Source organism: Talpa occidentalis, unplaced genomic scaffold (genome assembly GCF_014898055.3).
Source record: "Talpa occidentalis isolate TD23 unplaced genomic scaffold, MPIMG_talOcc4v2.1 talOcc4.11, whole genome shotgun sequence".
Classification (NCBI taxonomy): domain Eukaryota; kingdom Metazoa; phylum Chordata; class Mammalia; order Eulipotyphla; family Talpidae; genus Talpa; species Talpa occidentalis.
In genome coordinates, this window is record NW_023601104.1 from 23160626 (window position 1) to 23188462 (window position 27837).

At 32.9% G+C, this 27837-nt stretch overlaps 1 protein-coding gene across 5 annotated transcripts in view; it reads right to left on the reverse strand.

Moving 5' to 3' along the window:
* Nucleotides 1–503: 503 nt before the first annotated feature.
* Nucleotides 504–27837, reverse strand: part of ZNF280D (zinc finger protein 280D) — a 111927-nt gene continuing 84593 nt past the window's right edge. For 4 of the 5 annotated variants that reach the window (XM_037502553.2, XM_054701774.1, XM_054701758.1 and 1 more), the window contains 3 exons: nucleotides 21310–21355; nucleotides 7453–7508; nucleotides 1163–3105 (listed from right to left, as the gene is read on the reverse strand). In XM_037502553.2, the coding sequence (XP_037358450.1) occupies nucleotides 2487–3105; nucleotides 7453–7508; nucleotides 21310–21355 (721 nt within the window). In that variant the 3' untranslated portion in view covers nucleotides 1163–2486. Of the gene's footprint in view, nucleotides 846–1162; nucleotides 3106–7452; nucleotides 7509–21309; nucleotides 21356–27837 lie in introns of those variants that run through there. The other variant, XM_054701764.1, reaches the window with a different exon arrangement.

Genomic DNA, 27837 nt, shown 5'->3' on the forward strand with positions numbered 1-27837 from the left:
AGTTTCTGGAAACCAAAATCCAACATAATATTTGTGATCAGTAATTTTTCAGGTCATTAACATCTGCCTTTATAATTTCAATTACAGCTTAGTCCAAATCTTTATAACATCAAAGAAAACTAAATTATACTTAGTATATACTTTAAAATAATGAAAGCGATTTTATAATATTTTTAAAAAGCATTTAAAAGTTATCTTTAGTTAAGTGTAAAGTAATTTCCCCCATGGTAGTTCAACCATCAATGACAATTGTTGCTACAGGTGTTTAATGAAATATCTCTTAATTTATAGTTTTTAAGTTAAAAACTAATCATTTCATGACTTTAAAACCTCTACTTGACTTTTCACTTTGTGTACAGAGTCTGCAGATGTGCCTGATTAAGAAAAGGATTTAAAAACGACCGTTTTTCTATTTCAATGCTTAGAAATAGGTAAATTAAGTGTTCCACTTCTTAGCTAGTAAAAATAAGTCTTAGTGTTATAATAATCTAGTAAAAATGAAACACTTAAAAAATTTTTTTACTGCACACACACACACACACACACACACAAGTCCTACTTTGTCAAAGTCAGGACAAGTAAATGGCCTTGGAGTAACAATTTCAAGGTAACTAAAATGACTGTATCAACCATGAAATCAAAAAAATGACATTACAGAAGGCTAGAAAAATGTAATGATGCTAAAACTTCCATAATTATTATATAAAGTATATCTTCAAATCTCATGCTACTTTTCCTATTATTAAAACAGGTCTCTAATCCTTCCTTGAGGTAAAATTTCTCAAAATAAAAGAGATCACTAGGTTTTCTTCGTTAAGTCCTCCATTCCATATGCATATAAATCACTGTAGGAATAATAAATAAAATTACAATTAGTATCATCAATGGAAGGGGTATTTGCAAAAAGTGATTTATTTTTAAAAAAGATCATTCAATATAAATGCTGAGAACGACCAGTGTGGTAGGAAACACTAATTTTAGATTCAGATTAAATTGGGTTCAAATCTAAGTCCCAATTTAAACTAAATCATGTATCAATTAACGAGTACAGAATAAAATAACACCCTTAATTTTAACATGAAATTTCCTTAACTATACAAGAATACAATTTCTAAGTATGTCAAAGGTATTCCAACTCAAGCCATTTTCTGAAAAATAAAAATTATTCATGGACAGATTTTTTATTGCAAATATTTACTCAAAAACTACTATATACAGCAGAGTTTTATAGTCACTTAAAACATTTAACATTCAGTGAAACAAAATTTAGTAATTCATAGCACATTTTAAGTAAAAATGTAGCATTTAAATAAAATTTATTAGTACTTCAAAGCAAACTATTGCTATTCATATTATTCTTTTCTATATCTGTTATTCCATAGGTGATTAAAAAAACAAACCAACAACTGAAAAGTCAATTTAGCAGCCATCTTACAGATAAATTAGGCTAACTATGCCAAACAGATTTTTTACACTACTGCTTTAGGCCCCAGTTGAAGTTTCTATTTTACAGTTAAAAGAAAAAGTCACTTAAATATGGCTGAATTCATGCCAGGACATGTTTTCAGTTTACAGCTTTACAGTATCTATATTATACTACACTTTGGTTTGGTTTCTAGACCATTTTTTGGGTCTATTTCTAAAGATGATCATTAAAGCAATATTGAAAGCATAAAGGCTACAGGACTTTCAACAATGGGTTTCTACTTTACACAGCTTGTATATCAAGGAATTTCTGTACAACTTACACACTGACGAAAAGCACAAATATAAATTTATATTTTAATAATTTCACTTTCACTGAAAGTTTAATTAAGGTAAGCTTACAGCCTGGCAGGCTAACTCTTGTATGGAGGTACACAGATTAAAATATTCTGTTTACATGCTTCTGACAGTCTGGAATGTTACATTAAATCCAAAATTAAGTTAATGTTCATCCAAATTCTCATTAGATCAATTAATTTTATACCCTCAGCATGCTCCATTTACCAGCATCATACTCAAAAAGAAAGATTTCATTAACAATGCCAATCAGCCATTATTTAAAATCAAAAATTCTCAAAAGGTACATAGTTTCAAAATCTCTTCCTTAAAGTTAACTGAAAGGTAAACAGGAATTTTAGCTTTGAACTTTTGGGAAGTTTTAAAGATTTATTAATATAACTAATATTCTAATAATCAACTCATAGTGACAACGAAGTTGTTTCCTTGAAAACCATTAAATGGGACTTTTCATTGCAAACTTAACTTTGATTAAAATCTTATTCATGTTTTAAAAACTTCTTGGAAAACCAGGGTAATCATGCTACTAGTGGTGAACTGATTTTTTTTTATAATGTAAGTTTAACATATAGGTAAAGTATAAACAACTTCCCTCACATTTTTCTATCTCTGAACTCTACAACAGCACCGCTGAGCTCACTTAATAGCATTGTTCCAAATACTCTTACCATTAGTGTGCTAAAATTTAGAATGACTAATTAATTTCAACTTATTTCTTTCTCATCTGCCAGGTCTACTGTTGTCTCTGTTGTGCTAGGGTTATTTTCTCCAGGAACGTTATCTGTTTGATCAGACACTGCTTCATCAGTCTTTGCTGAAGGATCACTGCTACCTTTCTGAAGAATCTCTGTGGCTTCATACTCAAGTACTTCTGATGGAGTCAAAGGTTCCAAATGAATACTGCCCTGCTCACTAATGTCAGAACTACCAGATTCAGGTTCATCTCTTTTTCTCAAAAACTGATCAATGCTAACATCACTAGATGTTAACCTCAAATCCTTAGTATTCTTTGAAGAAAAGCTAGCTTCACTGTAATTGTGATCTTTAATGTGATCACAAGAACTTGTGTTTTCTGAACTTTGGCACTTCTTCAATTCCATTCCCCGACAAATGTGTTCTATTGGCTTTTCCTTTTCCACTTTATCTGCACCAATATTTGAATCATTGCTGAAGATATTCTTTGAGTCAGCTTCCTGATCTTCAAGATAAGAATCGTTTTCCTTACTCGAAATTGTTAGGATTTCTTCACTTATTGTTGATATGCCTTCAAATGAACTTGAATCACAATCATTTTTTTCTTCCTCTGAAGCTTTATCTTGTTTACTGAAAAGATAAAGCCATTTATTATCTATTCTTTCATAATACTATGGATTAGAATACTATCAAAGTAAGACGTGCTCTTAAAAAATTTTACAAGTCAAGGTACACTTGCTCACCAAAAAGAAAAAACTCCAGGTTCCCAGTTCTTGCCATATTATAATTTAGGAGACAATCATTCTCTTAAGTAAGAGAGTGAGAACTCCTGAGTCACATTCTTAAAAGAAGACCTGAGAAATCTAGAGACTAGTTTTAGCTGTGATTATCATTATTTTCATTTGTTCAAAACCCTTGTTTTATTTAATTTTTTTTATTTTTTACATCATTTTTCATTTTTGCACAATGTATGCATTTTTTTAAATTTTATTTTTATATTCCCCATACAATTGCAACCCCCTTATTTTGACCACAATTCCTCCTTTCCCCGCCCCCCCCCCCATAATGTGTCTCTGGTTCATAGTTGTTTGTTGATTTTGATTTTTTCTTTCTTATAATTATTCTTTTTCCTGGTCCCTTATTTAGGTTTTCTAGATTCCTGCTATGAGTGAGACCATTTGGTATTTTTCTTTTTCTTTCTGGCTTATTTCACTGAGCATGATCCCTTCCAGCTCCATCCATGTTGCTGCAAAATGCATATGTTTATCTTTTCTGATTGCTGAGTAAGTAATATTCTATTGTGTATATGTACCAAACTGGTCCAACCACCATGGAAAGCTGTGTGGAGATTTCTCAACCTATTAAAGATAGAGCTTCCATATGATCCAGCAATTCCACTAGTAGGTATTTACCCAAAGGACACAGAAACATTAATTCCAAAGAGCACCTGCACTCCTATATTTATAGCAGCACTATTTACAATAGCTAAGCTATAGAAACAACCCAAATACCCAAAAATAGATGACTGGATCAAGAAGATGTGGGACATATACACAATGGAATATTACCCTTTCTTGTTTTAGTAGCTTAATTAAAAAAAAATCTATATGGAAAAAAAAAGCAGGTCTTCAATAACATTGTCTTGTTGCAATGTCCATGAAAAAATAAAAATTTTGGCTAATATTAAAACTTTTTTTTGAGGACCTGATACAGTAATCCTCATTTTGCTTAAAGCTACAGTTTTCAAGAACTTATCTACCATGTTAAGTGAACACTTACTGCTATAGAAATATATAACATGCATACATACAGACATATATATTAATATGTACATATATGTTATATGTGAGTACATCTATGCGCTTACTTTTACCCTGGTATGTTAACAGAACTATTTAACGAATCAAAACATTAGAAAAGGTTTCCAAGAAGATCTCTAGTGATTGTATGTATCTTATTTCTTCCTATTTTTTTGTTGTAATCTGTCTTTAAGACTAATCTTGGGTGCCTCCGTGGTGGCACAGTGGGTTTTCCGTCTATCTGCCTGTTCTACTCCCCACTCTGTCTCTGGTGAATTCTCTCACCCTCCCATGCCTCTGACTGTATTCCAGTTCTTATTTTTTTTTTTAGATTTTTATTTATTTATACAAGAACTGAGGGTACAGAAGCAGAACAGGCAGACGGGCCGAAGACACTGCTGAGGGGAGCAGTGGGCGAGACAGGAGAGGTCTGCCGCGCCATGTGGGTTTCTCCCTGGCCGGCCTGGAGTTGAACCCAAGCTGCAAAGGCTACTGACAGCTTCATAGCATGGCGCTCAACCCGCTGTGCCACTGGGGAGGCCCAAAATAAATAAATCTTAAGAAAAAAAAAGACTAGTCATGGTCCAATACCACACGGTTTTAACAGTTATAGTACTTTAAATAGAGCAAATTAAGTACATTTATTGATTCTTCTCCCTAAATTTAATAAACTATACAAAATGTTTAAAATAGTCAATATTAAAACAATCCAGTATCCAACAATAGCAATGGTTAAATAAGTCATACTAATAAATAGAAAAATATAAACCTTACTTTAAACTCTGTCAGTTTCCAAACCAAATCCCATTGTTAGTTTCTACTAAATAGTCATTAAATTCTTAATTTAATTTGTAATATGACCTATCATGCAAGTTATTATCATTTTTTTAATCTCAGCAAATTTTTGTTTTTCATTTGGTCCTGCACATTTCTAATTTTATTACTGTGAATTTACTCATCCATTATATTCTGTAATCACATGCTATTGGTATGGCCAAAATATTCTGATTTTTATACCAACCTATTTTAATTAATACTCTCATTAATTTCAATCATTCTTAGAGCATTTGCTTGGATTATACCTTATGCATATATTCATAACACTTTCTTCAATTATATTTGCATAATTTGTGTCTTGTTCATATTTCATTGGACAAACTACAATTTACAGAAAATGCTGTATAATACAGAGGTGACTAGTCTGTCTTTTCCCACTTATTTGAATTTTTGTTAACTTTATCCCACCAGAATTCTAGTAAAAATACTAGATGAAGAAAGGGCTATATAATTTTTCTAGTGAATTTCAAGATATACCTTCTTCATAAGGTATTTTTTCATAATTTGCTCTTTAGGTATAATAATTTATCTCATCAGATAAACAGGTATCCTACTGTAAAATATATAACAAAGATAGAAATGGGTAAATTACTTAATTTAAAAGAAAAATTATCTTTATCTGGAATAAAGTTCCATAAAAAAGATTAATCCTTTCCATTCACAACATCATGAATGGAAATGGAAGAGATAAGGAGAACGATAATTAACAGAAGATTTTGGGCCTCCCCGGTGGCGCAATGGTTGAGCGCTGGGTTGCAAAGCTGCCCGCAGCCTCTGCGGTGCTTGTTCCATTCCCGGCTGCTCCCGGCCACCCGGAGGAAGGTCCCGCATGGCGCGCAGACCTCTCCTGCCGCCCGCTGCTCCCCTCAGCAGTGTACTTCGGTCCTTCTGCCTGCTCTGCTCCCCGCTCTGGCTCTGGTGAATTCTCTCACCCTCCTGCGCTTCTGACTGTACCCACTGCTTGTATAACTAAATAAATCTTTATAAAAAATAAAAAAAATAAAAATTCTTAAAAAAAAAAACAAAATAGAAGGTTTCACTTATATGTGAAAAAAAAAAAAAACAAAGGTTCAAACCAAACCAAATCAATAACAAATCCTAGAAATCTGGCTACAGAATTAAGGTTACAAGAGAGGGAAAGTGAGGGTGAAGAGTAAAATGTGCGGTGAGCTTAATAGACTATGGTGGGGTGGAGGACTGTGGTAGTGAGTTTAGTGTGGTGACACACAACTGATGAGGTATAATCCCATAACTCTGAATCACATACTGTGTTACAGGCCAAAGTTGCATCAATTAAACAATTTTTAAAATAAAATGTCTCATCTTCTTTAGTGTTCTACCTGAGCATCAATTTTTCAAAAATCAGTCTTTCAATTTTTAAACTTTTATATTGATATCCCACCACAGATGTAACTTTATAGGTTTTTGAACAAAAATACTTAAAAAAAATTCAAGATTACTTATTTACAGTAACTGTCCCATTCTTATAACTTTTGATTCAATAAAAGCAATTAAAATGCTGATATTTTGGGCCTCCCGATGGTGCAGCAAGTTGAGCACAGCGCTGTGAAGCTGTCCTCAGCCTCTGCGGTGTGGGTTTGATTCCCGGCTGGCCAGGAAGATTCCCTCATGGCGCGGCAGACCTCTCCTATCTCACCCGCTGCTCCCCTCAGCAGTGCTTTCGGGCTGTCTGCCTGTTCTGCTCCCTGCTCTGTCTCCGGCGAGTCCTCTCACCCTCCTGTGCATCACCCTCCCTGTACTCCAGCTATTGTATAAATTAAAATAAATAAATAAATAAATCTAAAATGTTAATATTTTACTTACTATTGATAATAATTTAAAGGATGTATAAAATGTACATTTAAAAGATTTCAGAATTAAAGATCTATATTTTTGTTGTATTAAAATGTCAACATTTGGGGGCCTCCCTGGTGGCACAAGTGGTTAAAACACAACCTATGAAGCTGTCCGCAGCCACTGCAGCACGAGTTCGATCCCAGCCAGCCAGGGGGCAATCCACATGGTGCAGCAGACCTCTCCTGACTCGCCTGCTGCTCCCATCAGCAGTGTACTTCGGTCAATCTGCCTGTTCTGTTCCCCACTCTGTCTCTGGTGAATCCTCTCACCGCCCCCACACCTCTGGCCTGTACCCCAGCTCTTGTATGCATAAATAAATCTTCAAAAAAATAAAGTGTCAACATTTTATTTTTGATTAAGTCATTACTAAAAGCAACACAGTTTGAAAAATTTAAATAGCCTGTGTCATATAACTGAAATAATGCAGCTAAAGTATCTTTTCATATATATGAATTTCAAGAGATTCAGTAGAGTTTTTCCTTACCTGTCAGAATTTGATGTTTCTGTTTCTCCTTCAGTCACATTAGGTCTTGCAATTTCCTGAAATAATTAGTAATATTTTTCTTTAATTTCCATGGCTAAGCTTAAAGTATTTTTATTATGCTAAACTTTCTGAATTAGAGGAACTTGAGTGTATAATATAACAAATGGAAAAAACGTTTCAATCTAAAGTATGTTTTATAATAATTTCTATAATTAAAAGCAGGATTTTAAAAATACTTTTAAAAAAACCGGGCCTCCTTGGTGGCACAGGCGGTTGAGCACAGCACTGTGAAGTTGTCCGCAGCCTCTGCAGCGCCGGTTCAATCCCAGCCTGCCAGGGAGATACCTACATGGTGCGGCAGACCTCTCCTGTCTCGCCTGCTGCTCGCCTCAGCAGTGTATTTCGGTCAGTCTGCCTGTTCTGTTCCCGCTCTGTCTCTGGTGAATTCTCTCACCCTCCCACACATCTCGCCTGTACCCCGGTTCTTATATGCATGAATAAATAAATTTTAAAAAATAAAAATTAAAAAAAATAAAAAACCATAAGAATTTCAGTGTGCCAAATTTTTGAATCAAGATCATGAAGCAGTTATCCAGCTATAATATCTGCTTTTCTTAGGCTTTTTAAAATATGAGCCATAATTACGATTACTTGAATAGAAAACTAGTAAAACACAACTTGAACTTGAATAACAAGGTGCATCCACAATATTTTATACAAACGTATTAAACAGTGCAGACACTAGACAAAACATTTGTGAAATTATGATTTCACATTTGGAGTCACGGTAACACTTTCACTGCCAAACCAAGTAATATTAAATGATAGACAAATGAAAATTTTTGCTCATTTCACATGTTTTATTGATTTGGAAAGAATGCATTAAAATCTCAGTATGCCAGAGGCCACACTAACAAACTATTAAATGCCCTTTCCTCACCTCGTACAACAGGTACCTATTCTTTCCCTTACCACAGAGGCTAAAGGTGAATTCTTGGCTAGAGACAGTCTAGACTTATGAACACTAGGAATGGTAAGAGGCAGGGACGAGGTACAGAAAGAAAACAGAACAATTTAGTGAAAATCCATAAAGTGAACAAAAGGTCCCAACTCCTTCATCCTGCCTGTATCCCAGAATTCCAGCAACCAGAACAATCTTCTACCCAGCACTCCCAACTGAAATCTAGAAGATTACTCCTTGGAGATAATTATCAACCCCAAAGACAAGATTTCCCACAATGACTTTAAGCATCCTCCCCACCAAACAGTCAGCTCAGCACCTGCTTTTCCTATGTTAAAATCTAAGCAATTCCCATGCAGACTGTGCAGGTTTTACAGCACACTAATTCAGGAGGCAACCTTTATATTATAATCCGTATCAGCAGTTCTCCAAGTGTGGTTCACAGACACCTGGGGTCTCCAAGACATTTCTAGGAGGTGAGGTTAAAACTCTTGGTACAAAAGCAATAGTGAGTAAAAATGCTATTATTTTAACATGGAATGAAAGCCAAAGTAAATTGCAACATTAAAAAAAAGGTATTAGTGCATAAAAATTTTTTTTTTAATGAACAAAAAAGATATACTAATTTTTTAACTTCAGAAAATGCAACAAGGTACAGGAAAGGAAAATAAATCATTGCACACTTTCTGGCTCAGGATATAAAACTTGTAATATAATTATGCTGGGTTCAGTGCTGTATCAATGATACAGGGACCTGAGGGCAAAGGAAAAATGCATACCTTTTTACACAAGTTTTGGTACTTTCCCCCTTTTTCTACTGTGGTAAAAGGCACACAACACATACTTTACCATCTCAACAACCTCTAAGTATACACTTGAGTGGTATTAAATACATTCACATTGTTATACAACCATCACTAAATGTGAATTGTACAACATTCACATTGTTGTACATCCATTCCCATGATGTTGTTCATTTTGTAAAACTGAAATGCTATATCCATTTAATAACAACTCACCAATTCTCCCTTTCCCCAGTCCATGGCAACCTCCACTATACTCTGTTGTTATGAAGCACTCCAAGTGCCTCATGTAAGTGGAACCATAAGTATTTGTCTTTTGTGACTGACATATTTAACTTAGCCTAATGTCCGCAAGGTTAATCCATGTTGTAGCATATTACATAATTACTTTTTATGGCTGAGTAATATTCCATGGTTTATATACACTATATTTGCTTATCCATGGGCACTGGGTTACCTTTGTATGTTAGCTATTGTGAATAATATTGCTATGAAAATGGGTAGATAAATATGTCCTCATGTCTCTGTTTTCAGTCCTTTTGGGTATATACCCAGAAAGTGGAATTGCTGGATTATATACAGTTAAAAGGAATTGCAATACTGTTTTCTACAGAGGAATTATAGATTCCCACCAACAGCGTACAGGGGTTCCAAATTCTCCACATCTTCATCAATATTATTTTTTTGATAGTAGTCATTTTAATGGTTTCTCACTGCAGTTTTGATTAACATTTCCCTAATGATTAGTGATAATGCATATCTTTCCATGACCTTATCAACCATTCATGTCTCCTCTTTGGAGAAATAACTATTAAAATGCTTTATCTATTTTTGAATTAGGTTTATTGTTGTTGAGTTTTAGGAGTCTCTATGTACTCTATTAATCCCTTACTAGATATGTGATTTACAAATATACTTTCCCATTATGTCAATTGCCTATTTATTCTTTGGATAGTGTATTATGATGTACCTTTTCAAAGTTTTCACTAAGTCTATTTTATCTAATATTTTTGTGACCTGTGCCTTTAGTATGATAACCAAATCACTGCTAAACCAATGTTACGGAGCTTTTGTCCTACATTTTCTGCCAAAAGTTTTATTATTTTAGATCTTACATTTAGGTCTTTGACCCATTTTTTAGTTAATGTTTGTAAATGTTATTACTTACATAAGGGAGGGTCCAACTTCATTCTTTTACATGTGGCATTCAGTTTTCCCAGCATCATTTATTGAAAAGACTGTCCTTTCCCCACTGGTCTTGGCTATTTGTTCTATTCCAGTGGTGTATGTATCTGTCTTTACACCAATACCACCTATTTTGATTACTGTAGTTTTGTATTGTTTGAAATCAAAATGTGATTCCTTCAGTTTTGTTCCTTTTCAAAACTGTTTTGGTTACTTGAGGTCCCTTGAAATTCCAAGTAAATTTTAGGATGAACTTTATTATTCCTGCAAAAAAAATGTCTTTGGGAATTTCAGAGGTATTGCAATGAATCTGTAAATTGCTTTGTAGTAGTGTTGCCATTTTCCATGTATCTTCTTTAAATTTCATTCAGAAGGGTTTTACAGTTTTCTTGTACAAATCTTTCAATTCCTTGGTTAATTCCTAAGTATTTTATATTATTTTTAATGCTATTTTAAATGGAATTTTTTGTAATTTCCTTTTCAGATTGCTCACGGTATACAGAAATGCAACTGATTTTTGTGTACTGACTTTGTACCCTTCTAGTGCTGAATTCATTAATTAATTCTAACCATTTCTTTATGGGATGTTTAGAGTTCTCTAGATAAAAGATATATCTTCAAACCGATAACTTTACTTTTTCTTTTCCAATATGGATGTATTTTTTTCCCCCTAGACTAACTGCTCTGCCCAGAATTTCCAGTACTATGTTGACAATATGTGGTGAAAGTTGGCATCTTTGCTTCATTCATCTTAAAGGAAAATCTTTCAGCTTTTCACCACTCAGTTCATTGTCATTTTTAAATGTCTTTTATTATGTTGATGCAGTTTCCTTTTATTTTAAGTTGCTGAGGATTTTTGCATCAATGTTCATAAAGAATATTGTGTATAGTTTTCTTATAGTGTCTTTTTTTTGTCATCAGGGTAAAACTAGCCTCATATAATTAGGAAGGGTTCCTCCTCTTCAGTTTTTTTGGAAGAGTTTGAGGACTGATAATGGATCTTCTTTAAATGTTTGGTGAACTTCACTATTATCAGGTGGAACCCAACAGGTCCAAAGTCTGTCTGTGTTAGATTTTTGATTACCAGTCAATCTCTTTACAAGTTATTAGTTTATTGTTTTTTTGTTTCTTTGTGATTTAGACCTGGTAGTTTGTCTTTCTAGGAATTAATCTTTTCATATCAGTTATCCAATTTGCTGTTGTAAAATTGTTCTTAGCACTCTCTCTTACAATCATTTTCTGTAGAACAATAGTAAAGTCTGTTCTTCTAATTTTAGAAATTTGAGGGTTTTTTATATCCATCTTGCAAAAGGTTTGTTAATTTAGTTGATTTATGATTAACCAACTTTTGCTTTCATTCATTTTCGCTTTTGCTTTTTAATTATTTCTTTCTACTCTAATCTTATTTCTTACTTTCCTTCTGCTCACTTACAGTTTGTTCTTTTCTAGTTCCAAAAGCCGTAGTTGATTTGAGATCTCTTGTTTTTTAATGTAAGTATTTACAGTTATGTTTTCCTATTTGCTCCACTTTTACTGCATTCCATAAGTACTGGTATGTTGTGTTTTATTTTCATTCTTATCTACGGATTTTCTAATTTCCCTTGTGATTTCTGCTTTATTCCACTTGTTAAAAAGGGTGATGTTTAATTTCCATAATTGTGTGAATTTTCCAGTTTCCCTTTTGTTATTGCCTCATAATTTCACACCAGAGAAGATTTTTATATCTTTTTAAATCTACTGAGACTTAATCTGTGGCTTAAAATTGGTGTAGTTGAGAAGAATGTATATTCTGTAATGGCTGGGTAGAATGTTCTATGTCTGTTAGATGCAATTTATTGTGTTAAGTTTCTTATTTTCTTATGTCATGTTCAAATATTCTATACACTTTTGCAAATAAAATATTGAATGGACATAGAAAAATGAATGTTGCCAACTATTATTGTATAAGTCTATTTTCCCATTCAATTCTGTCAGGTTTTGGTTCACATATTTTGGTAGTCTGTCATGAAATATGTAAATGTTCATAGTTTATACCTCCTTGCTGTATTTAATCTTTTATTAATGAACATAATCATGTTCCACATAACTATGTTTTGGTCAATGTTGAACCATATATACGATGATGGTGGTCTCAAATATAGCCTAGGCATATAGGAACCATATGATTTAGTTAAGTACACTCTATAATGTTCACACAACAAAAACACCAAACAATGCATTTCTCAGGATATATACCAGTCAGTGACTCATGACCAAAAGGCCCTTTTTCTCTAGTAACCTTTTTTAATTTAAAGTCCATTTTGTCTGATGTTAATAATGTCACCCTGCTCTTTTGATCACCATATGGAATATTTTCGTCCATTCACTTTCAACTTATTATGTCTCTGAATCACAAGTGGGATACCTACAGATGTATAATTGGATCCTGTGTTTGTAGTCATCCTGTCAACCTGTCTTTTGACTGCAGTGCTTAATCCATTTACATTTAAATTACTAGTAGGAGGGACTTCTGTCATTTTAAAAAAAAATGTGTCTTATATAGTGTACACAGGCCATATAGCTTTTTTTTGAGGGGGGGTTTACCTATTTCTGTATCATTGACTTCTCTTAATGTTTAATTTTTTGTAGTGAAATGTATCATTGACTTCTCAGTTTCCTTTATGTATATTTCACAGAATTTTTCCTGTAGTTATTGTGGGGATTAAAATTAATATCCCAGAGCTATAATATTCTAATTTGAATTTATTCTGGGTTAACTTCAATAACAAGCAAAAAATATGCTCATTTACAGCTCCAACCCTACCACTTTCTATTGTTGATATTATAAAATGACAACTTCTTATAGTCATGAACTAATAATTCTTCTAAATGCATTGGTCTCCTAAATTATACAGAAAATAAGATTTGGAATTACAAACCAAAGTTACAGTGATACTAATTTTAACACTAATAATTGTTTTTTTCCCTTTAAATGTATTCATCTCACTCATGTAAAAACCAAAGTGTACAATTACAGACCATTTGCTACAATAATACCAGCTTTTATAATTGTCCATTTATTTACCTTTATTGATATCTTTATTTCTCCATTCACCTTCAAGTTACTGTGTAGTGTCCTTCACTTCAAGTTGCAGAACTCCCTTGAGCATTTCTTGCAGGGTAGGTACAGTGGACACAAACTCCCTCAATTTATATTTATATGAGAATGTCTTAATTTCTCCCTTACTTTTTGGTGGAGTCTAGACAGATAACGGATTCTTGATTGAATTTTTTTTCCTGTTAGCACTTTGAATATATGAGCCCACTACCTTCTGTTCTTCAGTTTCTGAAGAGAAATCTGTTGATAATATTATTGAGAATCCCTTGTATGTGATGATTCACTTCTCGCTGCTTTAAAAATTCATTATTTTTGGTTATAATGTGTCTCGATGTGGGTCTCTTTGAGATCATCTAACATGGAGTTCCTTGCTCTTCTTGTATTTTAAATATTCATACTTTCATCACATTTGGGAATTTTTTAGTTGTTATTTCTCCAAATATTCTCACTGAACCCTTTTCTTTTCTTTCTGGAACTCCCACAATGTGTATGTTGGGTATCTGATGGTGTCCCACAGCTGCCTGAGGCTCTGTTCATTTCTCATTAATCTTTTTTCTTTGTTTCTCAAATTTAATAATTTCCATTAGTCTACCTTCCTTTTGCCGATTTTTTTCTGTCTGCTCAAATCTGCCTTTAGGTTTCTCTAGTGGATTTTTCATGTTTAGTTACTGTATTTTTCAGCTCCAGAATTTTTTTATTTTCTAGCTCTTTTTTTTTTTTTTTTTTTTAGAGGCATGTTTTTATTTATTTTGTTTTGTTCGTTTGTTTGTTTTGTTTATACATGCACTGGGTACAGTCAGAAGTGCGGGAGGGTGAGAGAATTCACCAGAGCCAGAGCGGGGAGCAGAGCAGGCAGAAGGAACGAAGTACACTGCTGAGGGGAGCAGCGGGCGGCAGGAGAGGTCTGCTCGCCATGTGGGACCCTCCTCCGGTGGCCAGGAAGCAGCCGGGGATCGAACCGGCACCGCAGAGGCCGCGGGCAGCTTCGCAACCCAACGCTCAACCGCTGCGCCACCGGGGAGGCCCTATTTTCTAGCTCTTTACTGATATTTCCATTTTGTTCACTTGTTTTCTTGACTTTCTCCACATATTCCTTTAGTTCGCTGGGCATTTTAAAGACAGTAGTTTTAATGTCATTGTCTAGTATATCTGCCACTAGGTCTTGAATTTTCATTAACAGTTTTTTTTTTTTTCCTTTGAATGGATCACACTTGCCTGTTTCTAAGCCTTGTGATATTTTGCTGAACATTAGACATTTGAAATTAATCATGTGGTAACTTTTGAAAATCAGATTCTCCCCCTTCCCAAGTGTTTGCTGTTTTATTGTTTTTGTTTTTCTGATTGTCGGAAGCTATCTTCTGTTCTCAGGATCAGCCTGAGGTGTAAACTTAAGATCTTCTCAGGTCTTTTGAGTCTTACCCTGGGCATGTATAATATTTTCTAATATTGCCCATATAAGCAGTTGTTTTTGAATGTACTAGTCTTTAATGTCTGGCTCCTGAAAGGGGAAAAAGCAAACAATTGAAGGGTGAGGGCCACTATCCTTTTAAATCCTCCAGAAGTCACTTCAGCTAGAGGGGGAGGGACTGGACATAATGGAAGGAAACTACTTTGTAACCATGATCAAAAACAGCGATTTCTGATTAAGGCACAGATCTCCAATACATGGAGGACAAGATCCATTTTGCAAACTCTGGCTTCTATAAGTTTTGTGTAAGTTGCTCCAGGAACATAGGCACAGCTAGCTGTCATGTGGAGTGGCGTAATGGGAGAGGATAGTTAGCAGCTACTGTAATAAGAGCTTAAATTGACCAAAATTAATTACAATTTACTATCCAAGTATTTCTCTAGAAGTTGGAAGCGTTCAACATACTAGAGTTCAAAAACAGTTTGATTAGATAAATTCTGCCTGTGCAATTGTTGTCTGCATTGGGAAGACATGTTCCTGATATTTCTTACTCTGACATCTTTCCATCTTTCCCCAGAACAGTATAGTAGTTAAAAAAAATTGAAAAACTGAAAAGTAGGTGTATTAAACTCACAACAGTAGTTTGTTTAAATATTTTATTTCTGCAAAAACAAAAATCTATTATTTAACTTTCCTCACTTTAACGGTAGCAAAACATTAATAATATTTTCAAAATCTAATTCTTTTCCTATCTTGTTTCTGAATAAGCAAATTGCTATGTTTGATAATTTATTTTTACCAAATGGTAAGTATAAATAATTTAAATTAATTTCACCTTACTTAAACCACTTTTGCAGGATGCTACTGTTTTAAAATTCTGAACACCACATTATTATTAAGTTTTAGAAGACCTAAACATATTCTTATTTTTATATCCTAAGTTATTAATATTATCTGTTGCTTTAAACTATTACGCATGAAAATTTCTATAGAACTTAACTCATCACAATATGTAAGAGATGAGTCAGTAGCACTTTTTATAAATCATACATTCTTTAGTTTAAAAATTCAAAGTTTAACACTTCATTTAATTTTTATATACTATTTCAAATACAAAATTAGGGCTTTTAGAACCTTACTATATATTTGATAAGCACTTTCCCCATAATTATTGAGAATCTCATTCAGTGACACATGCATTACCAATTTATTTTTCTTTTTCACTTATTTTCAAATTCAGGCATAATAGTGTTTATTTCTTGCTCAAATTTTACATTTGTTGAACACACTTCCAAAATTACTCTCATTTTATTAAGCATGCAATTTTACATATAAACACATTATCTTTGACTAGAGCTTTATTAAATTTTGCTACTTTGTTGAAAATACTATTTCATACAGATAATGCATTAAAAATTGTATATATTTGTACCAAGATGCTTACAACTTCAGCATAATGTATTTTGACATTTGATATTATATCTTTTCATAATTGATAAACATCTTTAATTTGTGTGCAAAGTGTCTTGATTACACTTAATCTCTGTGCCCATTAGTTATCTGTATGTGATCTTAATGTTGGTTTTAGAACAAACAAGTCCATTCCATCTGCTTGTTGAATTACCCTGCTCCCCAAAATATTTATCCTTCCTACAATACTAAAAAAGATGATCATATTTGAATTCACAGATGTAGCATTTTTTATACTAAATTATGATTATGAACTGAGCAAGGCACAAACTTGGCATAATTATTTTTTTGGAAGAAATATTGGCTTGTACGTTCTTGTATACATCTGCCATATTGTCATAGTGTCAAAAAATGACAAATCAAGAAAATAAAACATGATTATATTATTTAGAAATACGAAAATAAATATTAGATCAAACAGCTAGAAGAGCTGAAAATAGCTGCCTCTAAAGAGTTGAACAGAAAGGGATGAAGCAGATGAATCACTATTTTTATGATAAATATTTCTGAACAAATTGTTAACTTTTAATTTGATAAAAAAAATTACATGCTCTATTCCCCGCTCTGGCTCTGGTGAATCCTCTCACCCTCCCGCGCTTCTGACTGTACCCAGTGCATGTATAAATGAAACAAACAAACAAATAAAAAAAAAAAAATGCCTCTAAAAAAAAAAAAAAATTACAAATGCTGAAACTCTAAAGTGTCCAAAAAAAAAAAACAAAGCAAAAAGCAGCAACAACAACCTAACAAAATCACCCCAAACCTTAAAAATTCTTTATGGATAACCCATATAAGTTTATAGGAACAGAGACTAGACTAATTTGCCATTTCACTATTCGAGTAACAGGTAACCTCTATTCTGCATATTTATGTAGAGATTTGAATTTCAAGAAAAATACTGAGAGAAAAACATATATATATATTATATATATATATCTCCCTAATACACTTGAAAAATGGCAGTTATTTTACTGGATTATAATTCTTTTATGTCTAATTATCCTACTAAATCTTGACCACCTTGAGGATAAGGAAACAATTTATTTTTGTTTCCCATTCAGCAATTCCTGAACATATTATCAAGTATTCTGTAACAGTTAAGAAAAGGAAGAAAGACATTTATACCTACTCCTTTCTTAGCCTCTACCATAGTTACAAGGAAACTACATTTAACTATCAGCCTGGAGGGGAGGAGTCATGGTATATATACAGTTAACAGAAACAAAAAGAAGACAATGTCGCAGTACATAGAATATATGTAATAGTATAACAGAGGTTGTTTTAGGAATGATTGTATAATATGAATTCAAAATACATCTAGTCACTTAAAGGTATTAATTTTCAAAGAGGAAATGTAAAATTAAAATGACAAAGTGGTAGCAGGAAAATATTATTTGGGCATGATAACAATGATTCCATTACAATATATCTGTTCAAAATCTTAAAGATTATGAACAGACTATGCACCATATCACATGTGTACTTAAACACCTGAATTTATTCAAGGTACTATCCACATCACATATATTCTTGAAATAAATACCTGAACCAAGATTGTACTATGTGGCTTTCCAGTCAATACGGCTTCCTTTAACTCTGCTCATGATCTGCTAAATTTTTAGCAAAAGTTTTTTTCTTTTAATAAAAAATAAACTTAGGAAATTTGATTTTTGTATGAAAGGGTGAATTCAGTTGACATACATGAAACAGGGCAATCAAAAGAATGAGAGAGTTTGAGAATTAATTTTAATGAAGTATGAATGTATAAGGAAAGAATCAATGGATGATGAAATTTTGGAGTCATAAATTAGTTTTATGTTCAAGCCTTTACATATTTGGAAACAAGGGCAATAAACCATGTCCTCAGAGACCAAGTCTGCTGGGGATGGAAGAAAAGAATCCTATTTTTAATATCCAGGAGCACAAAGTGAGCTTAAGAGTAAGGTTAAATAAGAACAACAGAGAATATCACTCTATTCTCACCATTCACCACTGGGCTAGCAAATATCAAATGACAACCGAGAGCAGTACTCAAGGAGGAAAGGCAAAAATGTGGAAAAACAGAGACATTTACTGAGGCTCAGTTTCAGAGGGAAAGTATAACGCTGAGTGTGGTGCAAGGTCACTGAGAGAAAAATCTCCAATATAACTCACCTAAAGCATAAGTAAATACTAGAGGTATTAAACCTAGTTATAGCGAGGATACCATAGCAACAAAAAAGCCAAAACCCAAGACAGTTCCTTGCTAGGTGAACCCAAACCACACCAGTAGCCTAAACAAAGGGGAAGGTATGCCATTTTTAGACATAAGTACTGTTTATCTCAGTCCGCCATATAGTATCTTATGTTCAACTAAACATTATATAACACAGAGAAAATCAAGGGGGAAAATGTACTGTCAGGAGACAAAGCTATCAGCAGAACCAGACTCATATGATCCAGCTGTTGGAACTATCAGACAGAAAATTTTAAATTACTATGGACTAATACGTTAAATGCTTTGCTAGAAAAAAGGAGGACAAGAATTTTTATGACAAAAATGCAAATTTCAGCAATCAGAAATTATAAGGATCATTACAAATGCTAGAAGAAAAAAAAAAGAAAACCCACATGACAACAGATGAAAAATAAATTTGATGGGGGTCATCAGTAGACCTGACACAAATTACTGAAACTAAAATAAAAAGAATAAAAAAGGGTGTGTGTTGGAAATGGAAATCAGAACAGGGTATTTAAGGACAGGGGCTAACATCAAATGATACAACATATGTGAAATTGAATCCCTGGAAGTAGAAGATAAAGAAGAGTTTAGCAAAGATCAATCGGGATAAATGCCAAAATTTTTAAAAAATTAAATGAATAGATAAAAGCAGCCTTAAACAAATCATGGTCAAAACAATGAAAACTAAAGATAAAATATTAACAATCAAAGGAAAATGATACATTATATACTTATACAGAAGAAAAGGTAAGAATTACAGTAAGATATTTCATTAGAAAATAGGCAAGCCAAGTAACAATAAAATGACTTCTTTAAACTGCTAAAAGAAACAAACAAAATTGTCACCTAATATTCTATATGCTTCAAAAGAAGCTTTCAAAAATTAAAAATGAAAGATTTTAATGAAATAAGGAAGAATTAATTACCAGTAAATCTGCAACATGACATATACCAAAGGAAGTTCTTTAGGCAAAAGTAATGATACTAGACATAAACAGAAAGTTACATGAAGAAATGAAGAACACTGTTAATGGTGAAAAATGAAGGTCAGTAGAATTTTTTTTAGCTTAAGTTTTGTTCTTAAAAATCACTAAAGAAAAAAGCAGTAGCATGGTGCTATGTACTTATAACTTATATAAAAAGAAAATACATAACAATAGAAAAAAAATCACTGTCAGAAATGAAAGAGAGGATTATCATTGAAAACCCCAGATATTAGAAGGATAGGATATATTACAAAAAATTCTATACATATAAATTCAACATAGTCAATAGAATGTACCAATTCCTGCAAAACCACAAACTATCAAAACTAAAGAATAAACAACAACAAAAATCCTATACTTATTTAAAAATGTGCTTTAATAACTTTCAAATGAAAGAAAACCTTCTATGGTATATAAATGAAAGTTGCTTGGGAAAAGGCTGCTACTTCTATCTAGATTTCATTAATTCACTAGACAAGACAGAAATGCTACTCATAAAATAAATATCAATCTGTATCATTTTGTTGTATTCAGAAAGAGACAAGCAATATTAAGTAAATATTTTAAAAACCGACATCAAGAAAGCAAGTATGTGAGCAAAACTATTTCTACATTCATTCATTAGAGCAGGTAAATAACATTTACACTATAACCCTGTGTGTTATATTCACAGTGCTGGTATAAGTTAGCCAAATTATATTTACTATACATTAAAATTACTTCTATTTTAAAAATCAGTTAAATATTCTCTAAAGTCTAAATGAACCAGAAAATTTAATCATCTGGAAAGATTAATTTCCAAAGTGCCAAATGATGGAGGTGTTTACTGATGTCAGGATGTTTAAAGAGTAAATTTGTTATCTTGGTCAAAACAGAAGCAACTTACAATTTTACCTAGGGTTTGATATTTCTGTGATCACAACAAAAGATAAAAATCTCAATTTTTCTTTCTTGTTAACAATCCAAAAATTATTACTAATGCATATATACTGATGTTTAAAGTATGAGATTCCCCAAAATATTAAAAATAGATCTACCATATGATCCAGTGATTCTACTCCTAGGTGTCTACGTGGAGAATGGAAAATCTCATTCAAAGGGATATGTGCTCTCCTATACCCAATGCAGCACTATTCACAATATCCAAGTTATGGGAACAACCTAAGTACCCAATGACAGATGAGGGGATTAATATGTGGTATCTATACACAATGGAATACTGCTACTCCACTATTTAAGAAGGAAAAAAAATGAAATCTTGCCATTGCAACAACATGGATGGAACTGGAGGGGATTATGCTAAGCAAAGTAAGTCAGAAGGAGGAAGACAAATATCAGATGATTTCACCCAGAAAAATGTAAAATATGTAGAATAAACAGTAACAAAACAAAGGAACAGATAAAACTAAACCAGAACAAACTCTAGAAATCTGACTCTGGATTTGAGGCTACCTGAGGCGGAGAAGACAGTGAGGAATAAAGAGGGAGGAGGCCCAATGGACTGCTGTAGAGGACTATGGGTGAGTTGATGGGTATGCTGTGGTGACATACATCTGAAGAGGCATGAACATATACTTCTGAAGTTACCTCATTAAAAAAAAAAAACACAATTAACAGGATTTATTTGAGCTGAAATGGGGGAAAAAAGAATTGAAATGTTCTAAAATTCATACCAACAATACTTTCAAAGTTTAAAACTTTAAGGTATGAATAAAACAAACGTTACCTCAGACACAGGTTCTTGTTCCTTGTTGGGAGCTTCATTTTTTAATCTTGAAAACAAAATAAGTATTGAATGTTTTATTTTACATTTACAGTGAAAGTTTTCACATATTTAAAATAACTGAAATGTTAATGTAAATTAATGTATATTATATACTATAATTGTATATTACCTCTGTAAATATTTTAAGGGAAAAATAAAATGCATGAGAATAAACATACATAAAATGTGCTAAATAAATACAGATATATTTTTCCTTCCCTATCAACAAAAGTATGTAACAAATATTCTCTATGAGAAGTATAAATTAAAACAAACAAAATAACACATTAGTAAAATAGTTTTAAAAATAATTACTCTTTAACAATAAAAGCTGGCTGTATGCTTTAATATTAATATAACTCATATCATTATTTACTGTTATAGGACTTGAAAACAAAATGTATTTACTCATATGAAATTCAATTAATTCCCTGTCAATATATATTACAATTAATTCAACTCTAAAGACAGTAAAATCACAGAAATAAATTTAGAATTTTGGAGGGTAGATAGTCTCTAAACTTTCATGAGCATAGTTCAGTATTACCTACAAATTTTTTACTTCTTGGTTTCTTAAAAAAACTAACAAAAAAACATTCCATGCACAAAATCTTTTAAAATAGCAATTTAACATAAAAGTGAACTTTTCCAAAGAATCTTTGTTGTAGAAACTGCTGGTGACTATTATTTGCTGATAGTATAAATTAAAATCAATTTTAATCTGCATAAGTAGGGTACCTGCCTGATCTGAAATGCCGTTAATAAAGAGTTAAGTGAATCACAAATTTATGAAGGCTTAAAAGCTATAAAAAGTACATTTAAAATGTAACAACTATGCATGATTTAAGTATTACAGACAAAAATGATGACATGTAGTAGGATAGAAATGTCAACTATTCAAAAGCTACTCTCATGGTGAGTCAACGAAATAGAGAGGAGGAAAACATTCCCCTTTACCCAGTCTCTAAGTGCACTTTGAGGTTAAATACTTTGTGACTTTCACAAGTAGTTAATGTCGACAATAATATTCATAAAGATGAAGTAACATGAAGTGAACAGAATGATTTCAATGCTTTAATGGTTTATATGGGAAAATAATTTTTTAAAGAATAACATTAGAGGAGTTAGAAAACAGGGAAAATTAGTTTGAAAAAACAGTAAATATTAGATTAATGAATTTTTGGAACAAATTTGTATATTACAAGTTATTTTTATTTCTAAGCATTTAATAATTCTATACTCAGTTAAAAAACAACAAACTGAACCAAACTGATAAAATATTTTACAATGCTTTATAAAAAAGAAATTTTCTTTTCAGCTTACTGTAGAAAATATTATCAAAGAAAGTCATCATTCTTATAAAAGATATAATACCGTTCTACCATTGTTACATTATGGCAATTCTAATAAATTGATTTTATGCAGCAATTAAAACAAAATCTATTAAGCACAATTAATACTATTGATGTTTTAATTAGGGAAACTGAGTTCGCATACTATCTCTACAAGGGAAGTTGATCACACACTAAGAAATTTCATTTTACTAGTTAATAAACTGGTAGGAAAGAATAAATATAGAATTAACATTAAGAGGCTCATTTTCTCAATCCTATTTTATGGCTTTAACCATACAGGTATTCTATTTAAGGGAAATGACTATAATAACCAATGAAAATATTTAGAAAATAAATCTAGAAAAAATTAGAAAATCACACTATATAAAATTTCAATTTTATCACTAAAATGTATATTTCATTTTTATAACTACAACAGCAAACATCAACAAATTTTAATACAACTACTATTACATCTCTAATAATTTTGGAAAGAAAAAATAATTTCTTACCTGTAATTCTTATTCATTAAAGATACCTGCTGAAATAGTCATTATTTGAGATATTCATGGTAGAAGACAGTGAAATTTGCTAAGCTCAAAGTTCTGAGCTAATGACCTGCCATTAAGTAATTACTCTCTTCACCTGTGAATATTGCAATCTTTTTTTTATAGAAAAATGTAGTACAACATTTAAAACAAACATTCTGTAAGGTTTTAATGTAAAGATTACAGAAGAATTATCTGGTGATCAATTTTAACATTAAATTAGAGATCAATTTTGCAAATAGTAATTTTACTTCAGTGTGTATGTGTGCATATATACATATATATAGATATACACCTGCTAAAATAGATCTTTTTGATATATTTCCAAGGGTTAATCCTTTTCCTCTGAAGCTTAAAATGAGACAGATATCCCTACCTGCATATTTCTGTAAGTTACATGACCATTACAAGGTTACATATAAAATGTGTATTTTGGTTGAATTACATCAGTGTTCTTTTAAGATTTTCATTCATACTATAACCATGGAGGTGAGGGAGGAGCTATAAGGGAAAAAAATGTTCAAATTTGCTTTAGCCAGGCCATTCTTTCTTTCCAATAACATTTAAATTTTTCAATGCTGATTTTAAAAACGTAATCTTCAATTTAAGAACATTTGTAAGCATACTAAAAAAGCTGAAAAGACTTTGTGTTGGGCTTCCCCTGGTGGCGCGGCAGTTGAGCGCTGGGCTGCGAAGCTGCCCCTAGCCTCTGCAGCGCCGATTTGATCCCCAGCCACTGGCGAGGGCCCCACATGGTGCACAGACCCCTCCTGCCGCGCCTGCTGCTACCCTCAGCAGTGTATTTCGTCGGTCTGCCTGTTCTGTTCCCCGCTCTGGCTCTGGTGAATTCTCTCACCCTCCCACACTTCTGACTGTACCCAGTGCTTGTATTAATAAATAAATAAATCTTTAAAAAAAAAAAAAAAGAGTTCATGCAACTTGCCAGTAGTAATGTCAACTAGTTCTTAAGATCTTCTTCTGAAGACATTCAAGATTAAACTTAAGATAGTAATCATCAGATTACGAAATAATAGTAAAACATCTAATAATCATTTCTGATTATTTGTTCTGGAAAGGGTGAAAAGGGTGAGCTAAACATTTACTGTGTAGCACATACATCAGGTACCATGTGAAGAGTTCAAGTCCAAAGTTAAAACACAGTCCTTCCAAGCCTCCCCTGTGGTCTAGGGGTTAAGTCTCAGCGCTATCACCTCCATGGCCTGAGTTGATTATCCCTGGCCAGAGAGCTAACCCACATATGGCACAGCAGACCTCTATGGTCTCCCCTACTACTCCCCTTAGCAGTATATTTCAGTAAATCTACCTGCTGTGCTCCCACTCTTGTCTCTGGTGAATTCTTTCACCCCCCACACCTCTGTCTTTCATCCTAGCTCTTCCATGCAAAAATAAATAAATAAAATCTTTAAAAAATAAACAAGAAAATAAAACACAGTCCTTCCTTTTGAGGAGCTCACTGTCAAGAAACATATCGTAGCTATTTACAAAACTGTGAAGTGTTAGAAAAGAGACCTCTATATGATGCAATGGCTATACGAAGGACAGAGTCACTATGAAAAGGAAAGAGGCAAGTAAGTAGTGAATATACTACAGTGAACTTGCTCTTGCAGCAAGAGGAGGAATTAACAAAGCAGGGGAAGTGGATTCAAGGCAGAGTAAAAGCAAAGAAGTATGAAATAAGATGGTAATGATAGGAGACCCTGAAAGGTCTACTATAATAGGAAGGTAGGACACAAGGGAGAGTAGCTAAAGATGCAACTAAAGAGATAACAAGGGCCACTCCATGCTAAGAACTCTATTGTAAGGCTAACAGGAAAGTATGACCAGATTTGTGTATTAGAAAAAGGAAGGGAACTGTTAGAAGAGCACAGGCTCCAGTCAGGGGGTCCATTGACAGTTAATGAGTGTCTCAAGGAAAGAAGTAGCATTATCTATCAATGGAGAATGGGTTAGGAAGGTTTTAAAACAAGGTAAAACTAATAGAATATGAGCACCAATTGGATAAAGGTAGAGAAATAGAGGAAATATGTCCCCCACAAATATAGGCCTTGAGTGGCAAGAGGATGGTAATGCCATAATCAAGACAGGGAATTAAGGGGGTGGGGAGTGTATTTTGCAGGAAATATTGTTTTGAACATACTGAATTTGTAAAGCCTAAAGAACATTCTCATGGAAACATTTAACAGAACTGCTCAGTCTTGTATATCTCAAATCTACAATTTCAACCTTGACTACTATTCAAATAAACCCCAAATCATCATCCAGAGTATGATGCTTCCACTTTTATTATTTTTCAACAATACTGTTCAGAAACATCACAGTATATTAGAATAGCCTCGAGTTCCAAGCAGTTACATTATCCAATCACCCCCAACTTAAAGAAATTCTGAGGCCTAAAAATGGTAAATAAATGGTTGATATTTATTAAGCAACAGAACCAATGATAAAAGTAATGGTTCCACTTCAAATTTCCATGGTACTGCCTCACAGCCAATGCCTCCCTTATGACTCAGGCTCCCTTACAGTCATGCCAGGAAAAGTGATACTTTAATTGACCTCTCTGCTTCTAGATGTTTTCTTCCACCCTTAAACATGTGAGCACAATTGCCAAACTATTCTTATCAAAGAAACCACTTATGCCGCTGTTTGCTGAAATGTTCTGCTGCTTATGTAGCAAGTATAGCTCTGTAACTGGGCAGCCAGACTTGGTCCCAAAGCTACAACTTTGTCAGTTGCTTCCTACTCTCTTCTGGAAACAGACTTCCTTCACATTAAAACTCAGTTCCACCCAGTTCCTGGGCCAATAATAAATAAGGCAGAAGTGCATTTGGAACCATACGTACAAACAATGAAATAAGAGTATAGTATTTATTAGTCTCTGAAAACAAACTGCAATAATTTAAATTGAGGCTATATACTTAACAGTCATATGATCTTGGGAAAATAATTTACATATGTACCTCAGCTGTCTACTCCATAAAACTTGGACAAAACAGTGCATATGTCATTAGGTTGTGAGAACTGAGTGAGTTAAAAAATGTAAAACACTTAGAAGAGTGTTTCGAAGAGTGTTTAGAAGAGTGTCTGTGTGTACTCAATAAATGTTAGCTGTTATTAACATGTGCATAGAGTCAGGAAATCAAACTTACTGTCCAAAAATTTCCTTGAGCATGCCTCACAGGCTTTCATAGTTTTTTATTACTAAAACCTTTTCAATGTCTTAAGACTTTCTGCCATACTTCTCACCCTCAACACAATATAGTAGACATTTTTATTGCGGGTGTAGTTCTATATGGACCTGTCATAATTGCTCTAGTAGTGATCTAGATATGATGTACCCATTTCTAAACAGCTGGGTATGATTTTGACATCTACAGTTAGGAAAGATAAGAGAACAAAAAAATTATTCTAGATGGATGAAAAAACTAAGTAAAAGATGGAGACAAGGAATCAAGAGAGACAAAGTATTTATGTATAAAAAAGTGAAGTAAAAAACAAGGCAATTAAAAGAGACAGAAGATGTCAATGCCAGACTAGGGCTCTATTTTTTCCTTATTGTTGCTGGTAATATTAAATTAAGCTCTAGATATTTAATTTATAATCCATATAGCAAATACCCTCAGGACCAGTAGACTGCAAAAATGGTAGTAACCTCAGAATCACTGGTATAAGTTGGTATAGTTTGCCCTAAAAGAAAGACTACATGAAAATTCCATTATTTTTTCCATTTATTAGGGTCTCCCATTGTTGTCTGCTTACCGGTTATCAAAAAACGGAGATTAAAAACCACCATAGTTCCTATCTACTGGGTTGCAATTACAAACCAGGGGCAAATATATTACATCTACTTTGAAAAAGAAAAGCTTTTAAAAGTTGCTAAAGATTTAGTTTCATATATTAATGTCTGGTAGGAGAGAAAAATCTAAGGGTGATTTCCCAGTATCTGTAATGCCAGTTAAATGTCACAGGTTTAGAGAAAGAAACACGATAAAACAAGTTTAGAGAAGGAAAGAAGATTTCATAGTGAGCTCAGTTTGTTGTTTTGTGTGTGATAGATAAAATATATGAGAAGAAAATAGTATGGCCATTTTGAATACTTAAGACTTTTTAACTTCATGATCAGAGCCAATAATTCCTTCAAATGCAGAATCTCACAAAAACAATGGAGTGATTTTTTACATATTCTTCAATGGTCATAGATTCGATGAAGACAAACATTTTTTAAGCAGAAATAATATTTTTAAGTATAAAACTTACAAAAAACAGTTGCCATTCTGCTTCTAAAGGATAGCTGCTGCATTTATGAAGCATAATGACTTATTGGTTTAGTTGAGAGTGGTACAAAATAGAATTTTCTCTTTGGAACAAGTCCAGATTCTCTTCTGGTACAAAATTTCATCAAAGTCACACAATGTAATATATACATGGTGTTAGGTTTAAGTGATGATAAAATCATTTGATTCTGTGGCCCTGGGAAGATGTGGATTTGGTGGATACATTTCTGACTGCCTTATTCTGTAATTACCCTGGTGACATAAAGCATATCATTTTTATTCATGTCTCAATTTCCAGCACTTGATAGTCTTACA